We start from the raw sequence: 24,359 nt of genomic DNA, 5'->3' as shown, positions 1-24,359 counted from the left end.
CTGTGATGCAGGACTGATACTCATCTAAGCAGAGAGGGAACAGCAATGTCATCTTGCTTCCATGGTAGAATTAATTCTGATTGCAGCATTGGTTTTCCTGCCAGTTCCACTGAAAGTGACATTACAGCATTACTGTTAGAAAGGCATCTTGGGCCTGGCTGTTTGTTATGGTGAATCCCCGGAGACTGCAAATTGGAAGAAGAGATAGGCAGATTTGTTGATTGGTTTCACTCAGTTTCTTGTTTTTCAGTTTGCTTTGACCCATTTGAATATCTCTTTTTCCTTTTTAAAAGAAGCCTGCATGAACATTTCTGTACATATACATTTTTTTCAAGCTAGTGTGATTAGTAGTTAAGGTGCTGAGCTAGAAACCGTGAGACCTTGAGTTCTAGTCGTCCCTTAGGCATAAGAATTGGCTGGATAACTTTGGATGAATCACTCTGTCTCTCAGCCCAACCCGACCTCACATGATTGTTGTGGGAAAAATAGGAGGTGGCAGCATTAGGTATGTATCCACCTTGAGTTGACCAAATACAACGGCAAGATAAAAATCTAATACTAAAATACAATAATATACAAAAAAATAATTTAGCACTTTTCCCTATTAAAGGCTTTGGGGACAAACAGTTCAAATTGCAAAATACATAATAAACTCCAGAAAATTGAAGGTTTCATCATATTGCAATATTTGCCACATACAAATATGTACTATGGATCATTTTCCTCAGTAAATCAATGAACAAGTATAATGTTTTTGACTCATTTGTTTAATTGGGTTCCCTTTATCTGGTTTTAGGACTTATGCAGAGAACAGATCAGGTTTTAGGTCATATTTATGCAGAGATATTGAAAATTCAAAAGGGTTCACAAACTTTTAAGCACCACTGTATGCTGTGGGGTGATGTTGTGTAGGTCCATCAGCTAAGGAACATTGGTTGGCAGGCCCAAGAATGTGAACCTTTTCTGCCATAGTGCCCGCATTCTTCCTCTGGAGATCAGGTTAGTCCTGACCCTGCTGGCCTTTCATAAGGCCCTAAAGGCCTGGTTCTGTGTAGGGCCCCGTTTCTTGGTTGTATTAGTGATTATAGGATATGACATTTTCTCAGCTGCTATATATTTTAATTTTTATATTTGTTGTTGCAATTGCTGTCCTCTTTCTTTGTAATATTGTTCACAGCACAGAGTCATTTGTTGAGATGGACAGCTATACAAATTTATTAAATAAATAAATATTGACTCCTGTCAACTGCCTGGAAAAGTCCCTGCAGTTTTCTTGGCAATATTTTTGGAAGTGATTTGCCATTGCCTTCTTCCTAGGGCTAAGAGAGATTACTGTAACTGGCTTAAGGTAACCCAGCTGGTTTTGTGCCTAAGGGAGTTCACAGGCTTCTGGTTTCTAGCATGGTGCCTTTAACCATTGTACCACACTGACACTCACATATATGATTGTTAACTGTGAATTCGTAGAATGTAAGAATTAGAAGGGACTTTGGAATCATCTAATTTCTTGCTCAGTGAAGGAATCCACTACAATATCCCTGACAGATGGCCATCCAGACTCTCAAATACCTCGGGTGAAGGATCATGCACCACCTCCCAAGGCAGTCTGTTCCATTGATGGCATAGCTCTTACTGTTAAGACATTTTTCCTGATATTCAATCAAAATCTACAGGTAGTCCTCACTTAACAATGGTAATTGGGACTTGAATTTCTGTCACTAAGCAACACAGCCATAAAATGTGACATCATGTGACCATGCCACTTAGCAACAGAAATTCCAGCACTTCCAGTGGCTATTCTTAAGCGAATCACTGTGGGTCATTAATTGCAGATGTCATGTGGCCGTCATTTGCAGCCTCCTGCCAGCTTCCTCATTGACTTTGCTTGTAGGAAGCCAGCAAAGAAGTTTGCAAATGGTGATTGCGGGATGCTGCGATTGACAGTATGAGGACCAGTCGTAAGTATCACTTGTTCAGCACTGTCATAAGTTTGAGCAGTCACTGAATGAGGGTAGTTGCATTTGTTTATTTTGCAGCTGTAACTCACTGCTGGCATATGTTCAGCTTGTGATCTACCAAACCACCCAGATCCTTTTCAAATTTATTGTTGCCCAGTGTGGTGCCCATCACAGTCCTATACTCATGTCTTTGATTTTTCCTACACAAATGTAGGAAATTTCATTTGCCTCTGTTGAAATTTATCTTGCTGTTTTCTTCTCATTCTTCCAGCTTGTCATGATCCTCTAAGATCTTAATACTATTCTCTAAGTTAATATTTTCTATATTTTAATATAGGCCTTATGTTGTCTTAAATGTGGTAATATTTCTTAATCCCTTGTCCAAGTCATTTATAAACATATTGAGTAGCACAGGGCCTAGAATGGAGGCCTAAATTATAATACTGAACACATCCTTCCAACTCGACATGGATCTATTGACTTTGGTGTGGTTGTTTAACCAGTTGGATTAATTCATATCACAATGTGAATTAAATGAATTTCTTACTATCCCTAGAATTCCCTAGAATTAAGAATGAATATATATATATAACAGAATATCTGTCTATCTGTCTTTCCCCTTTGGAATGTGAGAAATATTATTTTTGGGGAAATTTCTAGTGAATTTAATTTGTAGCAAAGATCTACATGATTCACTGTGACCCACCAATGCATAATTGCTATTCTTTTCATTCTATTCTTTTACCTCTAGTTACAAACGATTTTCTAATCTTTGACACCCTAGTTATAGAATGAGAAAGCATTCTGGAAGTCCAGATAAATACTGGTAGTGTTCTTTCTTTTAAGTTAAAGTTAGATTAGAAAAGAATGCCGTGATTAATAGCATTCAACAAGCTATTCTCTCAGTTTATATTGTGTCCTTTTAAAGATGTTACAATAGGTAACTTAAGGCCTTCCTAACTACTCTGTATATTATAGTTAGAGAAAATAGGTATAAGATGTTTTATTGTTGGTATATTATCCAGTTTTTATTGCTATAATAAACAATTTTCAAAAAAATATATGGAAATGTAATAAGCTGGTCAGATCATTGGCAACTATACTGTGAAGTCAACAGTTCTGGAAAATGATTTATACTAGTATGAAACAAATTTTATATTACATTCCTGTTAAACTTCACTAAACCCTATATCTCCTCAAAGTATACTGAATTAGTTCTATATATGATAACGGCTGCAAGGATTCTGTATGCTTCTTACTGGAAAGGTCATCTGATCACTTCAATGGAAGAATAACTAATCAAGTTGTGGGAATATGCTTTGATGTCTAGAATAACTTCCTATCTTAAAAGTAAATCTGACACATTTCTTTTTTATAAATATATAATTTTTATTAATAATTTTATATAAGTAAAAAGAAAATATAAATAAAAAAGTGAAAGAAAAAGAAGAAAAAAGTACAAAAAGCAAAACAGAATAAGAAAGAAAGAAAACTAGTTAAATTAACGAGAAAGAATACGTGACTTCCAACTTTCTTTTCAAATAAACGAACTCATTATCCCTCCTCCCTCTAGGTATTACAAATCTCTTCAGCTCCTTATTTAATCCTTTTTCAATCATAAAAACAATAAATAATAATTTTTTTAGTGTTATATAGATTGTTGTTTTTGATACTCATTTTCAACTTAAATTCAGTAGTGATTCTTAGTCCCTTAAGGTGATATAATAAATATATTTAACTATTCATAACTAAGCATTACTATTTTAGGAAGCTATGATCTCTAGAACATTTTTAAATCCCTGGTTTATTTATCCGTATTCTTTTATTTTTTTCATGTACTCTTGTATTTGTTTATATATTTTCTTTAAAGTATTCAATAAAAAAAGATAGAATCAGTAAGTATTTAAGATCTAATCCATCTGTGGTTACATTACAGGAAACATAATTTGGAAAAGTTTAAGGACAAATATTTTGGAAGACAAATTGAAAATTTTTCTAAAAAAAAGTTTTTAGATTTTTTTTCTAAAATAGAAAAAAAAAATTCTTTAGAAAAAAATCTAAAAAATTAAGAGTTAACAGAAAAATCATACATAATGTCCAGAAACAAGGAGGATGAGTAGTTCCATTTCTAAAATTATATTATTAAGTAGCACATTTGGGACATACTATTTGCTTTATATTGGAAGATTCAACATAATGGTGGATACCATGGTGTATGGTAGAAAATGGTGTATGTTATAAAACATACAAGAGCTAGATAAAACCACAAGCCAAAAAATTTTTCTTTTGAAAAATTTTATAAAACTAGATAATAAGGTGCTCATAGAAGCTGTGTTTCATTACAAATAGCTACTAAAATTAACTAGGTAATTGATGAGCAATAAGTAAGTGCTGCCCATTAATGGTATATTTTTTTAATATAGGCCTTGCCTAGTCTAATTTCTCAGTCATTGAGTGCTAACTATTTGATATGCTTTCTTCCACACTTCAATGCCTACTGTATAAAGTGGAAAGCTATTCTTCTAAAACTTGAGTATCTTCAATTTTGGTGAACATTTGAGGCATCTGAAATTCAACCATTACAACAATCTTTTCTTCTGTTTTTTTCTAGGCAGCTTGGAATATTATCCATGGCTTCCCACCCCAACTGCATATGTGTGCCCCCTAAAAATAATTTTGAACTTGTAAAAAAAGTTTAAAATGCACTTCTAAAAGCAGATAGCAGAATTACAGTAGTGATGTGGCATTAGAATTTAGTTGGAGCGAATGCTTCTGATCATGGTCTTTGGGCCTTTTACCTTCTAATTGCTTAGTCTGTACAAATAAATAATCTCATTTCTTAAAGAGCTAAATTGCATGATTTTCACAGCAAATTTAGGTAGGGAGTGGGGGATATTTGGATTCAGATGACAAAGCAAAAATATTGCATGAATAATTGCTTTATTTCTGAGTTACACATTTGATGTTCTGAAAACAAAATGATCATCTAATTCAACCCTAGAGTTGACCAATAGATGAAAATAATTTTTGGATCAGGCCTGAAAAATAGTGTGTCTTGCTAAATGAGAATATAAGGTTTTAACAGGTTTAAACTGTGCATGGGAAAAACAATAGTTCTGAGAACAAAACAAGTACTTTAGAATTGATTCATTATGTTCCATCAAGTCATTTTTGACTTCTAGTGACCAAATAAATAGATTTTCTCCTTGAATTTTGTACTTTCTACCCATGTGGTTTTCTTGGTAAAAATACAGGAGTGGTTTACCATTGCCTTGTCCTGCACAGTATGAATTGATATCTTTTCTATTGTCACTAAAGTGATTATCTGCCTCCCGCATCTTCCTATATCGTTGCTACCCAATATAGGGGCCTACTTGCTTTAGATGGGCAGCTGGGATGACCTTCATGCCTTGGGTGACCCTGCTGGGAGAATACATTTTGGCATGCACTCCCAGTATTCTTTGCTTATCCATCCCAGGAACAGCCTCCCCCCACCCCCCACCATGATGAGGCAGTACAGCAGGACATGGAGGTGGGCTTTAGAATAGATGAACACAATGTTGCATTTTTAGAAGACTCTATCCTCCTCTTTCATGTAGTTCTTCAAAGATAATACTTGCCAATGTGCAGTGAACTAGATTTCATTTTTAATTATCCAGTTAATTTAGGAGACAATTTTATTTGATCAAAATATAATCAAAGTATTAAAATACATATAGCATATTAATCACTGTGAAAAGATTTTTATCATTTTTTCATTGATTAGGATCTAATTTATATTTCATTGAAAAATTCTTTGTTCTCCATGAATGCGTTGGACTTTCTAGAAATTTTAGAATGTTTCTCATGCCCTAATTCTATCTGAATCAAATCTAGCATTCTTTATTTGAGTTTATGTTAGTAAACAAAATTTTACATACTGGGTAAATATCTTAAAGGATTTCTTTTTACAATAGGGAAATGTAATTCAAATGAAATTTTGAATGTTTAAACGTTAAATTCCAATACAGATCATGTAGTATTTACAAATACTTAAATTGTAAGCACAAAAGTTGAGATGTTGAAACTTTTAGCATAAGTTTGTTATTGATGCATGGCAGGGAGTAGGATTATAGTTGCCATCAATATAGGGCAGAATTGGATCTTGCTTTTTTTCCTTTTTTCCCTTTTTTGTATTTATCAATAATTTTGACATTACATTATATTACATTAATACTATTGCATGTTTCTATACTTTTCCTTCCATTAACTAGTTTAAATAACAGAATAATAATAACAATAACAATAACAATAATAATAATAATAATAATAATATAAAATAATGGCAACTTTGTACCACATTTGCACTTTCAGCAAATGGTAGAATAAGCACTCTATACATACAGCAAGTTCCCTGATTGTGGTTACAGGCCCTTTGTTCATATAGCTGATCTTATTTCTGGTAAACATACTGGATGAAGCCAGCCCTGCCACATTTGATAGAAAGCTTAAATGGAATATAAAATTTATAGATAGCTGTCCCCCAAAAGAAAAAAGTTACATACAGCTCTGAAACTTCATTATAACTGGTAAAGTATCCATTCATTATATTATAAAACATAATATCTTTCCATAGAAAAATATAACAGTGAAAAAATATGGTTACCCTTATCTCTGATGAATACGATTGCTAAGGAAAAAGTAATTTTCCTATTACTTTCTTGGTAATCTGTAAATCATAATTTGCTCAGCAAAAATCCCATCTATTAACGGATGTCAGCTGGACACAAGAAATTAATGAGTGTTTTGAAGTTGTTGCAATACAAAACATAGCATTTGGAAAAGTGTTTACATATTGCTTTTAAAGTTAATTGCTTAAGTTGAAGGAATATGCATTTATTTCTTATCCTTGCAAGAAACAGACTGCCTGTGAGTGCAATACCTTAATTTTGTTTGCAGATATTGTTAATTTATGAAAGGACAAAATACAAAATACAATGATAATCATAGTTTTTATAGACAAAGATTACTGATAGTGTACTGCCAAAGAACACACATACACACTCCAGGAATAATTATTTAGGAAGGTCTGAGCAGCTAGTACCAATACTGAAATTTAAAAGAAATTTAAATAACAAAATAAATCTCTAAAAGTATGTACTTTTATTGCATTAAAAAAAAAAGAAATTAAAAAGAAATAACTGGGAAAGGAAAAGAATGGGTGAGGCGGATCTGATATAATCTGATCTGGAAAGTAAACCAAAGGTGACAATTGGAGAAATTCTTCTGAGGAATTAAGTGGGCTTGTGATAAGAAGCTGCTGTATCAGGCTGTGCATGTCTGAGATCCTTACTTCATTATCATACATACAGAAATCTATAGTAGGAATAGGAAAGGCTTCTGCTATAATTCTGAAGGCCAAGACTAACAGAACCGGATCAGATAGATTGCTACTGTATGCTAAATCAAAGTAGCAATCCATCCGATCCGGTTCTGTTAGTCTTGGCCTTCAGAAATATAGCAGAAGCCTTTCCTATTCGTACTATAGATTTCTGTATGTTTGGTAATGAAGTAAGGATCTCAGACATGCATAGCCTGATGCCTGGGGGCCACATGCAGCACCCCAAAATATTTCTCCAAAATTTGTCACCAAATTATAGTGTTTAATATGACAGCTTATTAATTATCCTGTGAATAATCATTTTAACTATATTCATTTGCTAATTAATTTTAAATATAAATGAAATTAGGACTGATAATTTTTGTCTTGGTCATACCTACTTTTTTGTCCTGGCCCCAATATTTTTTGAGTGTGGCCCTCAGTCTTCCATGGAAAGGCCAAGTGTAGGCTTTGTATCAGGAAAAAAAAAATGTATTCCCACCAAGAGCCAACTGATTGCGGCAGGCTAAAATTGGATAAATAAATGTCCATAATCTGTTGGATATGAACCCCCCCCCCCCGGCTTTGCTTTCTATCCTGTAAAAGTAAAAGTACTTTCCTATTATTTGTAAAGTCTAATTTCTATTTGATCTATTCTGCAATATCTGTAGGAGCATAAATACTACTATGAATATTTATATTCCTTTCTTTCATCTTTTCACTGCAGTTATTCCTGATTCCCTGCGAGTGACCTCAGAAACACAGACTCTAAAGAAAGTACAGCATGATTCTCTGGAACTAAAGTGTGAGATAACCAAGAATACTGAAAAGCACAGCCACATTTCCATTGCCTGGTATCGTCAGAAAGCAGATGAGCCTCTTGCAGAAGTTATTTCTCTCAGTAGGGATTTTGTATTGCATGCAGGAAGTGAATACACCCAACGCCACGCAAGTGGAGACGTCCGGCTTGATAAAGTGGGCGAGACTCAGTCTAAGCTTACTATCTACAATCTGCAGTCCTCTGATGAGGGCGAGTTTTACTGTGAGGCAGCTGAATGGATTCAGGACCCTGATGGCACTTGGTATGCTGTGACTCGCAAGCGGTCAGAGAGCACCATGGTCTATGTGGAAGGAACTGGTTAGTGTGCCAAGATTTTTTACCTCTTTCATAGCCTTGCATGTGCTCTGTGATTTCACTTTTTGGATCAGGGGATTCAAGGTGAACAGTATAGTTTTCTGTGGAAATTTGCTTTATTAGGAGGAGTTTCAAAGGCTATAATGATACTTCCCATACCTCCTTTATGTTGACCACTATATCACTACCAAAAGCTTTTGAGGGCTACTACATATAGCAGAGGTTGGAAATGTAGAAGTTATGGGTACCATGGCGCACAAGTCTCCCAAGAAAGCAGTCTGCAGGAACCCAAAATTAAATAAAAATACCTATTTTAAAATTTGAAATGGCTAGAATCTCATGAGATTGCCAAATATAAATGTTGGTTTCCGTCCTGATTCTCACAAGAGTTTTGGTAACAATGCCTAAATCTAATGAGATTTGGCAATCTCTCAATATTTTGTTAATCTACATATATGCTTGTATATACATACAGTATGTGTATGTACTGTATATATAGCAACTGTAATTATTTTAACCATTGGACTAGAACTTAATGGTTCCAAGTTTCACTTTTTAAGAGAGTGTGTGTGTATGTATGAGAGTATGTGAGAGATGGATTGATTGATTGATTGATTATTGGCTGAATCATTTAGTTAATACATGGAGGTGAAACCTTGAAACCAAACCAGACACTTCTTATAGTGGTGTAGGATGATTCATCTTAAACTTTGATGCATCAAAGACACTCCTGTTCTTTTGGGCCATTAGTTAGTTACAGACTGGTTGATTTAGACTACCTGGGATGTGCTTAAATAGTCTCATTATCATATGGCTATTGATCCCTCTCTCTTTCAAAAAGAGACATTTCAGCAGCTGTTGGCAAAAAAGATGTTTGTATAAGGGAATGCAAGAAACAATAGAACAGCAGCCATTCTACCTGCTGGTTCTCCACTCATAATTGCCAGTATAGAACTGAATCCCTGTTTTGACAGCATCTTTAGCTAGAGTAGCATCCACCTTTGTATTTGATTTAACCTCCTAGAGTTGTATATATATCAGAGTGGCTAAAAGATCTTACATTTTTATAAGCCAGAAACTAGAAGTTTAGTTATAGCACTCCCATTCTCCACAGTCCTGTCTTTTGTTCTCTTTCTTTCCCTTTTACTTTTCTTTTTTCTTCTCCTGACTTTTCTTCTCGTGCTCTTTGTGACTGCCATGTCACACCTCCTTCTTTTCTCCTGACTTAACTCCTCTAGTGCTGCTCAGGAAAGGAGTTCATGGGACCTTCCATTTGTATGATATTATTGCACCGCCATCTGGTCAGAAGCCCCTTAGTAATTTCTGTACAGAATGTTACTGTTGGGAATGAAGCTGTAGTTTTACATTTTTGGCACCCCCAAAAAAGCCTCTTCAGCTGAAGGTGTCTTAGCACTAAAATGATTATCAGGAATTCTGTAAGAGAACTTTTGTTTCCTGTTTGAAAAGTAAATGTAGTTCTTTAGAGAAAGTTTTGTAGAAATTATTTAGCAACGCAACTACAGAAAAACTGACAAGTGTGAATAAATTATGGAATATTTTTATATTGAAGATAGAATCAAAATTTGTATTTATTTGTAAAATAGGAAAAAACTTGATTATCTTCAAATGTTTTGGACTATAGCTTCCACAATTTCTTGCTAATGATCATACTGGTTGGGGCTAATTGCTATTGAAATTATCTGATAAGCCTCAGGTTGCCTAATCCTGTTACAAAATGTACTGTCTTGCTTTAGGATATTTAAATTTATGTACAACACAGTTTATGAAAACCTACATAAAGAGGAGTATTATTTACCTTGGACATACACCATTTTTCTTTCTTTGCAGCTAATCATGGTCTCTATATATTAAAGGTATTCAGGGAATTTTTCTGATAAATAAAGTCTTTCTGTCCAATTAATATTTAAGGATGTTGAACATTAAATGCCCCGTTTACCTTATTATTCATATAAAAGAAACACTACTCTTTTCAGTGCCTTTACTAAACTATGTTTTACCCTGTCTTGTTGTTGTCCTGTGTTGTGGTCCTTTCTGAATGGTGATGTCCTCTTTTTGGCCCATCAGTCAGTACTCACTCTAGTTTTGGTAGGAATTGCTTATTTAGAACAAATGAATAAATAAATTACAGCAGTTCTTTCTAGATTTTGATGTATTCAGTAAATAAATTCATGCAAGACTGTTTACTTATGTGACAAGCCCAAATTTTGAGGTAGAATACATGGCTGATAAAAAATATTCTTTGAATTGATGCAACCTAAATTGGCATAATCCCTCAGTCTGCTAGCATGTAACTAGCTAGCAAATTATCTTTTGCAGAAAATTAGTACAGTATATAATTGTACCACATACATACCTCTTTGTGTTTCCCTATGCGTAATAAAGATGAAACATAAAAGAAACATAGCTTTTGGATATGAAGTTAGAATCCACGAAGAGGCAGAATTGTTAATATGTACAATATGTTCAAAATAATTCTCGAACGTTGTCTAAGTTTGTTAGCTCTTTCACAGGTGTATAGTGCTGTGACACAGTTTCATTGGTTTGTGTGTGTGGGTGTGTATGTACTGTTTGTTCTGTTTCTTTTAGATATGGATATCAACGTTCGACTAGAAACAGAGAAGCGGACATATACAGTGGGTGAACCTGTGGAGTTCAGATGCATTTTGGAAGTACAGAATGTTGCAAAGAGATATTTCTCCATCTCTTGGGCCTTCAATAGTTCCCTCATTGCCACTTTTGGTGCTAATGCTGTGCCAGTCCTTAACAATGAGTTTGCTCAGAGAGAAGCCCTGGGGCAACTGAAAGTAGCCAAAGAGAGTGACAGCGTCTACATCCTAAAAATCTACCGACTCCGCTTGGAGGACAGTGGCAAATATAACTGTCGAGTGACAGAGCGATTGAAGACGACAACTGGTGAATTTATTGATGGAGAAAGCAAACGGCCAAAGAACACACCTATTACGGTGCTGCCCCTTAGTAAGTAAATATCTTCTTTGCTTCTTTTGATTGTGTGGCTTTCTAGGACCTGGGCAGGCTTATGGTTATGTGATACAAGCAGCTAATGGGGTTGACTTCTTAGCTGCTGCCGAGTATAACCTGCAGAGGAACTTCAGACTCATTTGACCAAGTAAATGTATACACCACTTTGCCCACCAAGCTCCAAGCAGTTTCTAGCAGATAAATTCATAAATACAGGCAGACATCACTTAGTGACCACTCATTCAGTGACAGTTTGAAGTTACAAAGGCGCTGAATGAGGAGACTTATGGCCAGTCCTTGAAGTTGTGGCTTTTCACAACATCCCTGCCGTCATGGGATTTCAATTCGGGTGCTTGGCAACTGGTGCACAATTACAATGGTTGCAGCATCCTACAGTCACGTGATTGCCATTTGTGACCTTCAGTGCCAGCTTCCGACAAGCAAAGTCAACGGGGAAGCCAGCAGGAAGTAGCAAGTTGCGGTCACATGACATCATGCTTAACAACTACACATGATTCACTTCACCACCACCACCGGAACTGCCAGAACTACTGCCTTAAGTCAGCGCGATCATGTGATTTTTCACTTTACAACTGCATCACTTAGTGACAGAGTTGTTGCTCCAAATTACGGTTGTTAGCTGAGGACTCCCTGTATAATAAAACAAACAGTGCATTATACCATCAAATTACAAATCAATTTGCAGAGTGGTCCATGCTTCAGAAAAATACTTCAGATTGCAGCATATACATTTAGTATATAAAAAGAATATTTGTGCACCTGCATGCTATATGTTGTTTTTGGGAGAGTGGAAGACTTATGCTGCCATCCCAAGCAAACTTATTGGGAAGCAAATCAGAATTATCTCAGGCTTGTGTAATAGTGGAAAAGAACTGTTATTCATCTGAATGTGTGTGAGTTCCTGAATGCATCTGTTGGTCACTGTCTTAGGGAATGTTGGACTTAATGAGCTATTGGTCTAATATAGTAAGGCTCTTAATGTTCTTAAGGATTTTAGGTTTGGGCAGCCTAATTAATGATAGAACTACATCTTCTGTTCCTTTCACATGTCTCCAGAACTTTCTTGAAATACATATAGAAGAAAGGTTCTCTTTGTAGCCTTGACTCAGAGTTGTTTTGGCACAAAGTCATAGACATCATACTTTTGTTTAGATCCCAAGCAAACTCTCCCTTCAGTTCCTTTTCTGACACTTTGGCTTCTCTCCTGCTGACTATAACAGGGAAATTGGTAAAAAGATCTAACTTTGATCTTTTCAGAATTTGAGAGAATTTGAAGGCATATGTACTTCCCTGAAAACCTCACATTTCAAACAAATAGTTTCAAGTGAATGATGTGTTAGAGATATTTCAGGTTGACTTGGACCACCCTTCACTCTGATATGAGCTTCACTTTGCTCCTTTCTCATAGTTGATGAAGCACATATGTCAGTAGTGTTTGCTTAGTGAACAGTGGGTATTTATAAGTTGGTCACAAAACATATATAATAAACAATATAGTATCAGATTTAGATAGATTTAGTATTAGGTCTATATATTCACAGACTTATTCAGTATTGTAAATAATGCTTACAGTTATTACTGTAATCTGAATCTGGGTGTTATATGAACAAATTATATCTGATAACTTACACCAGACAGACACAAACAATGACAAAGTAAAAAGAAATAATTAGAATAGAGAGGGAGTAATTTTAGAAAAAGATTTGTTTTAATTGAAGAAATATCACAGAAGCAATGCACGGTAATTTCTGTCTTACCCATTTCTTCTGCATTACTGATCCTAAAAGAGAGTAGTCTTACTGTACATAACAGTGAAAAACAATAAACAGCTTTTGTTATATTATTTCATTGCATATCCCTCCCAAAAATAGTTGGTAAAGTTGTCTCTCATTAGTAAACAGAACTGAACACTTCATTCTTCTTTTCACCCACTCCCCTTTAACTCACCTCTCAGGTCTGTGTTTTCAGTGGAAATAATACGATTCTTGCAGGGCAAAACATCTGGAAAAGCAAGGAAGTATCTTTTCTATTATAACTTGAACATTTTTAAACCCAGTGAACTGTGAAAAAGCAGGAGTTGTGCTGACTAGTTTAAACAAGTTCATGCACTTGCCATTCTTAATTCTCAGGTAGTAAGGATGTTCGTAAGATGGATTCTTCTTACCTCAAGTGGTTGAGAAGGGAAGCAGGAGGTGCTGAACAGATATTGTACAATTCTGTTACTTTGTGATAAGAATGTAGTTACCTTTATGGAAAAAGCTTCATTTTTAGTTGATGTTATATGGATATTACAGGAAAGATCTTTAATATGAAATATCAACTTAATATTCCTTTGGCCATGGGAAGGCAGTGATTATGGCTTGGCCATTGACCCACAAGATTGACTGTGTATCTGACAGCCTTGAATGGATCTACAAGTTGATCTTTCCACAATTTAAATGTTAAATAAATCAGAAGTTTAATTTTATAGGACCTCTGAAAAATACCTATAATTCACCTGTTATTTGGCTGTTATTCAACTTTTTTTAAACAGGGTACAGTAATCATGAGAATCTGAGGTTTAATTGTCTGAGGTAACATGGAGGCCTACCTTGTGGCAGTAAGAGTGGCAAAACATCAATATTTCTCCACTCTTATTATATCCACAGAATGCCATCCGACGGCCCTGTTTAAGATCACCCAATCCCTTCTGGGGAAGATGGGTCCAGTAACTCACCTACAGGACTGTGCAGAGGAATTTTCCAGGCATCTGGAGGATAAAATCCTCGGATCTGTTCCAAGTGTGCGGCATGGCCTGTGGAGATACCTGGGGAGCATACTTACCCAGTTATCTGGGAACAGTTTGACCCTGTTGGGCCCGAGGAAGTAGACAGGATTCTCTGGACTGTAAATGCCACAACTTGTCAATTAGATCCTTGTCCTTCCTGGCTGGTGAAGGCAGCTCGGGAGGTGATGTGTGGGTGGGTCCAGGCGATGGTGAATTCATCCTTGGGGGAGGGAGTGTTTCCAGCTGCCTTTAAAGAGGCACTGGTGCACCCCCCCCAGCCATCACTGAATCCCACCATGCTGGACAATTTTCGTCCAGTCTTCCACCTCCCCTTTCTAGGGAGGGTGGTTGAGAAAGTGGTGGCATTGCAGTTTCAGAGGATCCTGGATGAAATGGATTATCTGGACCCTTTTCAGTCAGGTTTCAGACCTGGATATGGGATGGAAACAGCTTTGGTCACACTTTTGGATGATCTCTGGTGGGAGCAGGATGGGGGCAGTGCATCCATCCTTGCTCTTCTTGACTTCCCAGCGGCTTTTGATACCATAAACCATGGTATCGTTTTGGGTCAGCTCGGGGAGTTGGGGGTGGGTGGTGCGGTTTTGCACTGCGTCACCTCCTTCCTCCAGGGCCGGTCCCAATTGGTGTTGATAGGGAGCGAGAGATCCAGTCTGCAGCCCCTCCTTTGTGGGGTGCTACAGGGTTCAGTACTCTCTCTGCTCCTTTTTAACATCTACATGAAACCACTGGGTGAGATCATCCATCGCCACAGGATGAGGTATCATCAATATGCGGATGATACTCAATTATACATCTCCATCCCGGGTGACTTAAGTGATGCTGTGACCACCCTCTCTCAGTGCCTGGAGGCTGTAGGGGTTTGGATGGGAAACAACAGGCTTCAGCTGGACCCTGGGAAGACGGAGTGGCTGTGGGTTGGGGGCTCTTTGGCATCCAGGAACTTACCATCTTTAGTTCTGGATGGGGCTGCACTGCCCCAGACAGATCCAGTGTGGAACCTGGGAAATTTTATTGAGACTGTTGTTTCACCATCTTGGATTTTATATTTTATATTTCATATTTATATGTTTCTAATGAATCTGTTTTTATGATATGTTAATCTTTTATTATCTTAATTTGATTGTAAACTGCCCAGAGTCGCTTGCAGAGATGGGCAGTGAATAAATGTGATAAATAAATAACATAAATAACATAAAATATAAGTTGACTGAGAGATTGGGCAAAATTTGCCTTTGTTTTCTCTTCCTTTCTTCTCTTAAGCCAGAAAATAAAGGATGGGGTTGAATGCATACACACACACATGCACACAGTGTTGACCTTAGACTAGTTGCCAGTAGCTGGGAACCTAGGCAGATTAGGCAATTGGCACCTCCATCCCCAAGGCATATGGAACACATTTGTTTTTTACCATAGCCATCCATTTAATTTGCTTATATGGCAGACCACCCCTGGTCACACACATACTCACTTGTCCACATGCGTGCATGTGATTTCTCCAGGCAATTTAAAACTGCAATTAAATCAATCAGAATAAAAAGTTACATTTCAAAACAGATTTTAAAAGCAGGATAATAAAAACACAGGAGCAGTACGTCAAATAAATGCATCATAGTTAGAAAGTCTTAAGAAAATAAAAATATCAATATAAGAATGAGGGCCAGGAGCCAGAACATCATAATTGAGAAGGCTTTCTCTCTAGTTACTGCTTATCTTTAAAGATAGGAATAGTAGAAAAAAAGTTGAAGTCATAATAACAGTCAGATGTAGAAAAAGATGGTACTGTATTTGAAATATTTTGCAGTGAAGTAGGTTTTCAGAGGAAATTTAAGCTTGACAATGTTCCACTACACTAAATCAAGGAATATCTGGCTTTGAGTGTTTATTGCTTTTTATATATTGCTTTCTAAAGTAAAAGTGGGAATGTTATTTTGGAAAACTGTTCAGCCTGCATCAGTGTTGTGTGTGTCCTAGAATGTATAGCATGAAATAGAAGTAATCATTAAGATTTTGGATTGTGTCTAGCAGTGAGTGAAGATGTTTAAAAACTATAGAAGAATTCTCTTCAGCCAGTTCTGGTCAAGAGTGTAGAAAACACAAAATTAATCCAAAGATTTATTTTACCAGCTATCTCTTTCCATATCATTGCTCCTGATTACTCCCAGATACATACTAGTGGGGTTTTCCAAGGACACACAATTAAACAATAAAAGTGATAATCTGTTTCCAACATTAATGTGTTTCTTTTTAAACTAGCACAATTTTAAAATAATTTTCCAATGTATCCTGTTATTGCTGGATCACATGTTGTATTTCTGTATGAAGAAATATGCATGTATGGATTATCCCACACAGTCCTGATTGTAATCACATATGTTCTCCTTTACTGCAGAAACCAATATTTCAGTAGAAGTGTCCAACAATGCCACAAACGTTCTAGAAGGGGAGAGCCTGAGATTTGGTTGCACTGTTCGCACTGGGTTTAGACCCCAAAACCGATTATCTGTCACTTGGCAACTTGTGGATAAGCAGAACCGTCGCAGTGACATTATACAACTTGACCGGGATGGAACTCTTCGTCCTGGTCCCTCTTATGTCGAGCGCAGTAGCTATGGGGGGATCCAAATGGAGCAGATACGGCCTGGATCCTTCACACTTGAAATCTTTAACAGCATCAAGGCAGATGAGGGCCATTATGAGTGTCGTATCACAGAATGGACACGTAGGCTGGATGGGGAGTGGCAGATGATTGGAGAGCGGCATAATGGCTCAGCAGTAGCTATTACTGCACTAGGTAAGTATAAAAAGTGCCACCAGTTATTACATGACAGTCATCAGCTTAAGCGAGAGTTGCCTAATCAGCATTCCCCCAAAACTTTATATACAGCTGTCAGATCTTTATGAGAATTGCTATTACATTGTGACTTTTAATGTTTTAAAATGGAAATTGATTGCATATATGAGAAGTAATATTAACTATAATAATAATTGCTTTGACTTTATATCATTTCAGCAAAATCGATCAATGAAATAGTTTTCATCCTGGCCCTTTCCACTTTTTGGGAGTGTGCCCTTGTAGAGAGTAAGAAACATTACCTTGGTACAGTTGTTGCATAGGCAAAAGGGGCTAAAACTTATTTTAAATCCACAATAGATGGATAAGATTTGGAAGCATCTCAGACAGACACCTCCCTAATTCACTGAACTATACATAAGGAGGAGGAGATACAACATAATCAGACTTGCAAGATTCTGTTATTGTAACCAATCTCAGTAAAAGCAGTTTTAGCCTTCCTGTGGAGTTGATTCCTTGATCTGGTCTACCTAGAATGGCTGACAACCTCCTAGCATACCACTTAAAGACCAAGAGTGGACTGAAAAGATGGTTCAACTCTTATTATTTATTACAGCATTTAAATCCTGTCTTCCCTCTAAGGAGATCAAGGCAACATAAATAAGGATCTCTCCTCGTTTTATCATTAAAACAATAAATTATTGACCCAAAGTCATCTATATGGTTGTGTGTATGACATATATAAGGAGTTAATTTAAACTGCTCTGTTACCATTTTTGAATCAGCTGTTTTCATCTTCTGGGAAAATAACCTAGTAAACCTTCGTTTTTCTCTTTTTATGCCCAAAACAATATATACGTTACATAAGAATTAACTCTTAAATGCTTGAAATAGTTGTCTGAGACAGCAAAAAATGTTATAATAACTCATGGTTCTTTTAAGCATGTATAACACAATTGCTTGCTAGTGTCCTTGGGGAAAGAGGTGGAAGTTTGTCTGTCTTAGAAATAGATAACAGTCTATTTGTTATGGTACTTTTTCAGTGCTTAGTCATCTTATTTTCTGTGGGCAGACATGGCCATGTCTGTTGGTCATGAACTTTCTTACTCCCAGTAGAATACTCCTTGCTATGCATTGGTGATTATAGGCTTGTATGGACGTAATGTCTCAGAAATTATTTGAGTGATATTTTCTTCTTTTAAAAATGGTTAGAGCTAATCTAAATTAGATTTTCTGTCTGAATGTTCTTAGAGGATTTTACATTTTTAGATCATGCTTACTTGCAGGTGTGAAAGGACACAATTCCCAACCCCATGTTTCTCTTGTAATGGTAAGGCAGAGGATGGAGACAAGTGAGAATTATTAGATTATACAAATGATGAATCCTTGTCCATGTGCTGGTTTTCCTTGACCTTAGCCTCTAAAGTTCTTCTTAACCTCTGATTACTAAAGAGGCATGGGGAAACTGAGAAGCTAGGCTATATGGCACTTGCACAACCTCACCGTGTTTTAAGCCCCCTTTTATTTTATCCTCCTTCCTTATAAGTGCTTTCATTGTTTTGGAATGGCTCCAGTCTTATTGTGCTATCTGAAATTAGTTCAGTTGTTCAAATGTTTATGAGTCTTCTTGACTTAATGGGCAACAGAATTGCCCATCAGTAACTTTTTCTTTGACTTTACTCATGCTCACAATATCTACTATCTGGTTTCTGCCAACCTCTTTTTCTATTGCCTTAGATTTTTTTCAACCATCAGGGTCTTTTCCAAAGATTTGCTTCTGCATTATATGGCCAAAATATTTAAGCTTTAGCTTCATTATCAGTGCTTCTAATAAGTTGTCTGCCTTTACCTTATTTAGTATTGAGCATTTTTTTTCTTGCTGTTCAACAATTGCCGTCTTGCTGTACTTTCAACAATTTTCTCCAGCACCAGTATAAAGGGATCAGTTTTATTTATCCAGCTTTTCTGATAATCCAGTTTTCCCAACTGTATGTTATGTCTTGGAAGACTATGGCTTTGATAATGTGTAGCTTTATGATTGTAGTGTGATATCTCTACAAGTTTATGTTTTGTTTAGATGTGTGTAACCTTTCTCTCAAAAAGCAGATATTATTTATTTCACTATTATAGAGTCATAATCCCTGTGGATTGTTGAGGCCAGGAAAATAAAGTCTGTTGCTCTTTCCACTAGTACTCCACTCCTGTGCGGTAGGCTGGCACTAGCAATTGATATAACTGCAGGTTTTGTCTGTTTTGAAAACTAAGCATCAGACCAGCTTTTACATTCTCATCTTCCAGCTTCAACAAAAGGTTACATAAGCTTTCCTCACTTCCAGCTACCAAAATGGTATCTTCAACCTATCTGAGATGGTTAAAATTTCTTTTATCAGTTGTAATTCCAAAAAGTTATTCTAAAATTAAGAATCATTCAAAAATGTGAATCTTCCCCTATGTATGGGAATGAACAAGTCTACACTGTTCCATTTTATCAACAAATTATGTTTTCTACAGCTAGCAAGATTTACTGGCCATTGAGAACATATGCTTTGCCCGGTGAGGAAGAGGTTAAGGCAGAATTAAAAAATAAATATTGTTAATCTTGCAAACTCAGAAGCCAAGACAGCTGGAGAAAAAGAAGACAATATCACACAGATCTAGGAATTTTCTAGTGAAGTGATGCTCTGATTCCTAGAGAGGCATAAGGAAATTATTTACATGCTATAGTGTTTTCCAGAAAAGTTAAACTCGTATCTGGGACAGAAGAAAAGTTTATGCTCATTTTACATCTAGCTCTTAATTCTGCTGAATGAAGACAGCGCAGAAATTGGTATGAAAGCACGTGGTACAATTAAGTGTTGATATGAAGCAGGTCTGATCCTATGATAATATTGAAGACTATAGCTAGATTATTTTGCAAAATAAGCGGTTTGTTTTTCACTTAGCATGATATATTTACTCAGCTGCTGAGGTGAGTAAACTATTAATTTTATTTATTTATTCAAATTTCTATCACTGCCCATCTCCCCCCAAAAAGGGGGAAATTTTATGGTTTAACATGTGTGATCCATGGCTACAACAAATCATAGCTTAACATAGTGTTCAGACAGCAAAATATGTAAGCTTCTCTTAGTTCTTTAGAGGAAGGTTCAGGATACATGGAGTAAAGTAAGAATTTTCCAGTTTCCAAACTTGCCTAGATATACTGTTAGTCTTCACTAACTGACTGCCTTGACCATTTGAAGGTACACTGAAAAAGTAGGTTTATGAGTGGTCCTCAACCATTGCAGTGACCTGCGGTCATGTGGTAAAAATTCAGGTGCTTGGAAACAGAGGAGTTTCCAACTAAAACTCAGCTAAAGTACTATTGTGTGAGGGGAGCCATGCCTGTACTCCATACTAGAAAAATGAAAGTGTCTCTTGAATGTGAGTTTCCAGGAATTGCATTAGAAATCTAAGTGCAGCATTATTTCTGATTGTCTACTGTGAACTCCACTCATAGGAAGAGAAGGAAATGTTTGTTTTTTTTCTTCCTCATTTAGTCTCTTCTTCTTCTGTAAATCATTAAACACATTTCAAAAAGGGCTTTGATGCCAAAGTTTGACCGGTTTTTCTGTAATTACATGGAGTAGAGTTCTGCTATAATGATGGCCTCAAGGATTAGAATCCTTGAGCCACTTGCTGTAAGTGTACAAAAGTTCTCTTGCAGTTCTGGAGCAACAATATACCCAAGAGCTGTGTTAAAAGATTTCATAGAATCTACTGCTATGAGTTGCATATTAGAGAATATTGTGGATTAGAAAACAAGAAATAGCAACATTTGAGGTATGCTCTTTGGTGCAAACAGCACATCTAAAAGTACAACACAGTTTTACAAGTAACAAGACAAAGTTTCATTTTCGATGTCCAGTTCAGTGTACTTGGAAACAAAATACATTTTGCTTCATAGCGGATAATTTGAAAAGAGTGGAGTAAGAAGCATCCTTTCCATTTAATACTACCTGCTCAATTTTTACCCTCAGATTTCAGGAATAGGATTATTTTCCGTAATACTAGGAATCAACTTTTCCTATTTGAGTTTTAATGTGTTAACTGAAAAAAAAAATGCTTAGAGCAATTTTCTATGAATTATACTTAGGAAATTAGTTGCTTCTTTACGTATAAGGATTAATACAAGTTTATTAATGTTTTAACTGGTGTTTTTGTATTTTATTTTTTGGCAGATGCTGGCTTTGCAGTTACAGCCATCTCCCGCACACCTGGAGTGACCTATAATGAATCATTTGACTTACAATGCATTATCAAGCCACACTATCCTTCATGGGTTCCAGTGTCTGTGACTTGGCGTTTTCAACCAGCTGGCAGCACTGAATTTCATGATTTGGTCACTTTTACTCGTGATGGAGGAGTTCAGTGGGGAGATAGATATGTTGGATTCCGAACCCGAACAGCCATTGAGAAAGCAGAGTCCAGCAACAATGTACGCCTGAGCATCAGCAGGGCCAGTGACACAGAAGCAGGCAAATACCAGTGCGTGGCCGAGCTGTGGCGCAAGAACTACAATAGCAGCTGGACACGTTTGGCAGATAGAACATCTAACCTGTTGGAGATCAGGGTCTTGCGGCCCAGTAAGTACATTGGCAGAATTGCAAGACCCTGCCATTCTACAGCCTGAAATTACTTACCTTTTATAAGATTTGTGTTTATAAATGTTTTTCCCCTTGGCTCAATGGAAGGTGCAGGTTTTTAAATTTCTTGGTGCTGCCTTAAGTCCATGTGTTCTCAGGAGTGTATGTACCTTCAGGAAAAGTAACAGAAATCTGTTTCAGATTCCATGAAGTTACCATTAAAAAAAAGTAGTTGCTTTCTCCTTTATGAGGAAGAATTATCAGGAGAAAATTGTGTCTGAACTAAAGGTAGAGCATTCAAGAGAATTCAAGCTGTGCTCTTAGTTTACAGCTGTTTTACCAGCTTCTGAGTGTGTATCTAGGACTAATTTTCTTGGGGGGGAAAATCCTCAGTATAAAGCTGGAAAACAAATTATTGTCTACAGGTGGTCCTTGGCTTATGTCTATTTGTTCAGCGACTGTTCAAAGTTACAGTGGGGCTGAAAAAATGGACTTACAACTGGTCCTCAAAGTTCCAGCTGTCGCAGTACTCCTGTGGTCACATGATTGCGATCTGGGCACTCGGGTGGCTGGCTCACGATTATGACATCTCAGCGAGCCGCGGACATGTGTTTGGCATTTGTGACCTTCCCTGCCAGCTTCCCGCAAGCAAAAGTCAATGGGTGAGCTGACAAGGAAGGCTCCAGTAAGTCACTCTCACTGTCTTCCCTCCCGAGGAGCTCAGGATCTCGTACTCCGTAGCAGCTGCCACCCTCCTGCAGCCTCCACCAGCCCTCCTGCAGTCTCCCCCAATCCGCGCATGGCCTCCAGCAGCCCGCCTGTGCTCCATAGCACCTGCTTGCGGCACCCCCCATGACACCCCTGCACTCCTTATCTGGGACTGCCATCTCTTTCCGCTTAACAACCTACGTGGTCCTGGGGTTATGGCAGCAACTAGGACTGTCAGAATTGCCATCGCTAAACAATGTGATCATGTGATGTTGCACCTTATGCCTGCATTGCTTAGCAACAGCAATCCCGGTCCCAACTGCCACTGTAACCTCGCTTAAGGTAGTCCTCGCTTAACTACTACAATAGGGACCTGAATTTCAGTCACTAAGTGATGCAGTTGTTAAGTGAGGTACAGTGTGACTGGACCCAATTTTATTACCATTTTTGTGGTCGCAGAGTGAGTCGCACAGTTGTAAAGTGAATCAATTGTTTCCAATTGATTTTTTTGGGTCGGAAGCCAGCTGGGAAGGTCATAAATTGCGATCACGTGGCCATGGGACACTGCAAGTGGTCATAAATGCAAGTCAGTTGCCAAGCGCCCAAATCGTGATCACGTGACCATGGGAGTGGTGTGACAGTAGTAACTTTGAGGACGGGTCATAAGAAACTTTTTAGTTCTATTGTATCTCCGAACTGTCATTAAATGAACAGTCATTAAGTGAGGACTACCTGTACATACTTGCACTTGTGAATACATGTATTTCATGCATCTTACTTTTGGATCTAGTGAGCATTGCATAATGACTGAAAAGTCTGTCTTCCTATGACCTTAAAAGTCTCAAAAACATACTTCCGAAAACTTGTTAAAAGTTAAAACCCAGAACAAACAGCAAATTTCCATACTGAAACCATCTCATAGTCATAAAAAGCATTGTTATATAGCTTACTTAGAGAACTCTGTTTTAAAAAAGAATATGCAGAATCACATCTGAATGGTCCCTGTATATAAACATAAATCAAGAAAAAAAGTTCCTTGCATGTGGAATAATTTAGACTAAAATCAGTGTTTGAATCACATCTAGAAAGAATCTGTATGTTTATAACAATATGATCAAATAAGACCACAGGGCAAAATTGTAGTTATTATGCTCAACAAGGATGCACAAGTATGTCATTTAAATGAGAGATTACTTCAGGCATAAAATGTTGGCTAAATTCCAACATCAGTCAGTAATTCTATTTATCTAGCTCATTCCATCTAATTTAAGTTGGATAATATTTTAGTATATTATTTCTGTTACAGTAGTCTCATTTGTGTGTCTCAGAGTAATGTGTGTGTCTGGAACATGTCATTTTTGTCCTTTAGTTGCAAAAACAAATGCTTCCCTTCGGCATTTGTTCAGTATGGAATCCCTTGATCCTTTTTGTCTTCTATTTACACACCATATTCAGTCTACTGTGGAGCACCTGAGAAGGGTTGAATGTAAAAATCACTGTATAAATAATGTTATAAAAGGGCCTTGATGTTTTAACACTTTTAAAATGCATAGGCATTTGTCTCTTCAGCTTATCACAGTTTTCACTACTAGTAACAATGAGTTGTAACTGGCAAAAAGATCTTAAATTCAAAGAGGTAACTGGTGTATTTTGTACAGGGCCATAACTAACGTAGCACAGAAGTTAGATCTATCCAGTTCAGTCCCCAGGGTCCTCTGTTACATGTCGATGATGACTGAGCTGTGCTACAAAGGGTAGTGGTAGTAAAAACTGAATCCCAAAGTCTACTTACTATAGATTGATATAAAATAGGCCTTTGGGGATAGTGAAGAAAGCAATATATGCTGAGATGCAATTAACAAATAGGATACTTCTAGAGTGTTAATACCAACGATTTGTTTTCAGTGTTACAACTAAGTTCATAGTCCTTTCTCATGAAAACCCAATCTTAGTTCCCCCACACCAACCAAGGTG

General features: G+C 36.9%; 1 protein-coding gene across 3 annotated transcripts in view; it reads left to right on the top strand.

Annotated features, from left to right (window-relative positions):
* The window catches only part of IGSF3 (immunoglobulin superfamily member 3), a 100,640-nt gene that overhangs the window by 46,309 nt on the left and 29,972 nt on the right, over window positions 1-24,359 (top strand). For 2 of the 3 annotated variants that reach the window (XM_063305509.1, XM_063305510.1), the window contains exons 4-7: window positions 8,045-8,455; window positions 11,060-11,449; window positions 16,651-17,052; window positions 21,273-21,677. In XM_063305509.1, the coding sequence (XP_063161579.1) occupies window positions 8,045-8,455; window positions 11,060-11,449; window positions 16,651-17,052; window positions 21,273-21,677 (1,608 nt within the window). The remainder of the gene's footprint in view (window positions 1-8,044; window positions 8,456-11,059; window positions 11,450-16,650; window positions 17,053-21,272; window positions 21,678-24,359) is intronic. The other variant, XM_063305511.1, reaches the window with a different exon arrangement.

Source organism: Candoia aspera, chromosome 5, assembly GCF_035149785.1.
Source record: "Candoia aspera isolate rCanAsp1 chromosome 5, rCanAsp1.hap2, whole genome shotgun sequence".
Classification (NCBI taxonomy): Eukaryota; Metazoa; Chordata; class Lepidosauria; order Squamata; family Boidae; genus Candoia; species Candoia aspera.
The sequence above is the reverse complement of the archived record's forward strand: the minus strand, read 5'-3'. Positions and strand labels throughout refer to the sequence as shown.